Source organism: Charadrius vociferus, unplaced genomic scaffold (assembly GCF_000708025.1).
Source record: "Charadrius vociferus isolate BGI_N301 unplaced genomic scaffold, ASM70802v2 scaffold593, whole genome shotgun sequence".
Taxonomy (NCBI): domain Eukaryota; kingdom Metazoa; phylum Chordata; class Aves; order Charadriiformes; family Charadriidae; genus Charadrius; species Charadrius vociferus.
The window spans coordinates 1,311,017-1,312,615 of NW_009647739.1; the positions used below are offsets into that span (position 1 = coordinate 1,311,017).

Below are 1,599 nucleotides of genomic sequence, written 5' to 3' on the forward strand. Positions count from 1 at the left end.
CACCATGAAGGCGTCGCGGTCCACTGGGCGAGAAGAGGGGTTGGAGGGGGTGGGGACAGGTGAGCGGGGATGGGGTGGCACAGACCCCACCACCACCACCACCCCTGGCCCCCCGACCCCACTCACCGGGCCGGCCCCGGCGGTAGGTGAGGTGCAGGCACCGCAGCCCGCAGACGATCTCCCTGTTCACCTGCGGGCAGAGGGCAGGGGTGCCATGGGTGCTGCCCCACAGCTTGGTGCCCCCCCACCCTGGAGACCCCTGGCCTCGGGGAGCGGGCATTCACCATTAAAACCCCATCCTGATCACCCCTCCCTCCAGTATCCAGCTTCTTGGGCAGGACTGGGCACTGAGCAGCATCAAAGGTGGCAAGGACCCCCGGGGACCCACGGGAGAGGCAGGGACCCAGTGTGACTGGGACTCCCAAGAGGGGCAGGGACCCTGGGTGGTAGGCACGCCAGGGTGGCAGTGATGTTGGGGACAGCAAGGATTCCCAGGGTGGCAGGGACCCCCAAGTGGGCAGGGACCCCCAGAAGGGCACAGACCCCGGAGGTGAGGGTTGGGGGGCAGTTGCCCCAAGGCAGCAGGGACCCTGGGTGGCAGGGACGCTGGGGCAGCAGGGAACCCATGGGTGGCAGGAAGGACCACGTGGGGCAGGGACGCATGGGAAACGGGACCTCCTACAAGGAGCAGGGACCCCACAGGACAGGGACCCCGGGGTGTGAAGGCAGGGACCCAGGGCAGCAGGGACCCCCAGGGGACAAGGGCTCCGGGCAGGGCCTCCTGCCAGCCGGTGGGCGCCGGGCGTCATGCACCCGCCTCACCTTGAAGGACACCTTCACCCTGTAGTCCACCCCCTCCTTCAGCACGAAGGCCCGGCCCCGCAGCACCTCCAGGTCTCCTGCGTGAGGAGATGGCCCGTGAGCCTGGCACCCCTTCCTCCTCCTCTTCCTCCTCCTCCCACCGGTGCCCCCACCGCTCACCTGTCAAGTCCATGGTGATGGGCCCTGGCGCCTGCTCGCACATGAGGGTGAGCCTCGTCACCTGCACGTTGGGCACGCTGGCATCTGGGGACAAGTGGCAGGGCACAGACCTTCCCCCCCCGTGCCCACCCCCCCGGCACTGGGGGGCTGCCCATATCCCCTGTAATGGCGTGAAGGGCCACGGTGCCCGTGGCGGGGTGTTATAAGCTGGTGAGTGCCAGGCAGCCCAGGAGACCAGGGGCATCTCAGGCCAGCCCCAACCTTGGCATCAACGCTTTTGGGGTAAGAGCACGTTTAAAAGGGCCCGGCCACAGGTATCGCCCAGGGTGTGATGCTCCCTGGCTCAGGAGTGGGCCAAGGTGGGGGGGAAGGGGGCAGAAGGCAGGCAGAGCCACCCCTCGAGGAGGGCATTGGCCTAATTGCACCTCAACAGCCCAACCTGCACCCCACCAGCAGCATGCACCCCTCTCCCCGCTGTCATGCGCCCATCAGACAGCACACCAGGGTGCTGGGCCCAGGGGACACCCCAGCCTGGCCCAGGCCCCGCAGACACCAAGGGCAGCACCGGGCTGGGGTGGCTGCTGCGGGGGCCATGGGGGCCAAGGAGGGGACACGCCG

At 68.5% G+C, this 1,599-nt stretch overlaps 1 protein-coding gene across 1 annotated transcript in view; it reads right to left on the reverse strand.

Moving 5' to 3' along the window:
- The window catches only part of ARHGDIG (Rho GDP dissociation inhibitor (GDI) gamma), an 8,442-nt gene that overhangs the window by 5,592 nt on the left and 1,251 nt on the right, over positions 1-1,599 (reverse strand). Inside the window, 4 exon segments of the mRNA XM_009881952.1 lie at positions 4-23; positions 127-190; positions 823-899; positions 982-1,065. Of these exon segments, the coding sequence (XP_009880254.1) occupies positions 4-23; positions 127-190; positions 823-899; positions 982-1,065 (245 nt within the window).